Below are 1,633 nucleotides of genomic sequence, written 5' to 3'. Positions count from 1 at the left end.
TGTACAGTAAAGTTTTATAGATAAACATGATGTTACTTTGTCATTCATTTTTTTGTATTTTCCATGCTATAATTATACAACCTTTTGCATTTCAATAAAACCAGACTGGAAAATAAAATTAAAATAATTAGTGAACCATCGTACATAAACTTAAGCCCATTCCAGGGTGAGGAGCCCCAGAATGAGCATAACATGTTAACCCTGGAATGAGCTTAAGTTTATGATGATTCGCTAATTATTTTAATTTTATTTTCCAGTCTGCTTTTATTGAAATGCAAAAAGCTGTATAATTATAGCATGGAAAATATGAAAAAATTAATGACAAAGTAACATCATGTTTATCTATAAAACTTTAATATACAAACCAAAAATTCAAAGCGCTTGTCTAAACAGCCGCCATATTCACCAACTAGAGAAGAATGACAACCAAAAGATTCACTGTCTTACTGTCTTGGGCGTAACTACTGGGAGTGTTCGTTAATGACTGTTTCAATTTTAATACTTGTCAAACCCACGCCAAGTAGCCATAGATAAAGCAAATGGTAGAGGGTAAGTTTCACCTAAAAAATTACAAGTAACCATAGTAAACAACAATGAATATAAAACAACCATTACTGTAATTTTATTAATATACATTTTGAACAGGCAGTGGAGTTATATACACAAAAAATTTGTGAAACACAAAGTAACTGTAGACTATTTACAGTTTGTCAAAATAGCAGCCATATATTACATACTTTTATCAAAATAAAATAAAAGAGATGAAATAACAAAAAGTATTTAAAAATTCTGAATAATTCACTGTGATTAATAAAAATTCAGACATTCAAAATTCCTAGAAAGCATAGTCTCAGTTTTTGTAAAGTCAAACACTACAATATTACAAAGACAATCAATTTCAAAATGTTCATACAATTTATTTTGAAAATAATACTCAATTTCATTTTCCTATTTACTCCCATTTTTTAGTCTCATTAATGTACTCCCCATCTGGTGCATCATAATCCTTTAGAGGTGGAGTTCTCACCGGTCCTTTTGCACGAAATGGTATAAGCAATGGATCTATCTGTATTGCCTCCAGCCACAAATCTTCTGATTCCTTGTACAGTTCCTACAATGTGAGAGAAGAAATTCAAAATTTTTTTACACAAAATACTTTCTTTCACTAAAAGTTTGTAGTAAAGAGCTAAATAACCATAACTGTTGCCTTATTCCTTGGACTGTTGAATCAAAGATGCATCCAACTAGTGCATAAAAACTGAAAAACTTGGTCCCTCAAGGTAGTGTTCATGGTAGCAACACTATTAGCTATTGTATTTTACTATACATGCCACCTAACTAGAATTAACAACAGCAACTTTTTTAAGTAATTTGCATTTTTCCTAATGTACAAACCTGAAGTTCTTTGCGTAGGATTTAGTTTGTAAATGCAAGCTGGAACAGCGAATCAACTTTCACACAAGGTCGTTAACTACTGACAAGTAGGGGGAAGCCCCTCCCACCTCCCAGCCTGCACTCCACTGGTACCAGAATGAGGGGTGGCTGCGGTGGGTCATTTATGTACAGAACTTCAGGTTTGTATGTTAGGAAAAATACAAACTACTTAAAAAATTTGCTATTTGTTCCTACTTAA

General features: G+C 32.3%; 1 protein-coding gene across 2 annotated transcripts in view; it reads right to left on the bottom strand.

Moving 5' to 3' along the window:
- Window positions 1-607: 607 nt before the first annotated feature.
- The window catches only part of mRpL40 (mitochondrial ribosomal protein L40), a 186,877-nt gene continuing 185,851 nt past the window's right edge, over window positions 608-1,633 (bottom strand). For both annotated transcript variants that reach the window (XM_067108065.1, XM_067108064.1), the window contains one exon: window positions 608-1,111. In XM_067108065.1, the coding sequence (XP_066964166.1) occupies window positions 999-1,111 (113 nt within the window). In that variant the 3' untranslated portion in view covers window positions 608-998. The remainder of the gene's footprint in view (window positions 1,112-1,633) is intronic.

Source organism: Macrobrachium rosenbergii, chromosome 8, assembly GCF_040412425.1.
Source record: "Macrobrachium rosenbergii isolate ZJJX-2024 chromosome 8, ASM4041242v1, whole genome shotgun sequence".
NCBI lineage: Eukaryota > Metazoa > Arthropoda > Malacostraca > Decapoda > Palaemonidae > Macrobrachium > Macrobrachium rosenbergii.
This window is presented reverse-complemented; position numbering and strand designations above follow the sequence as displayed.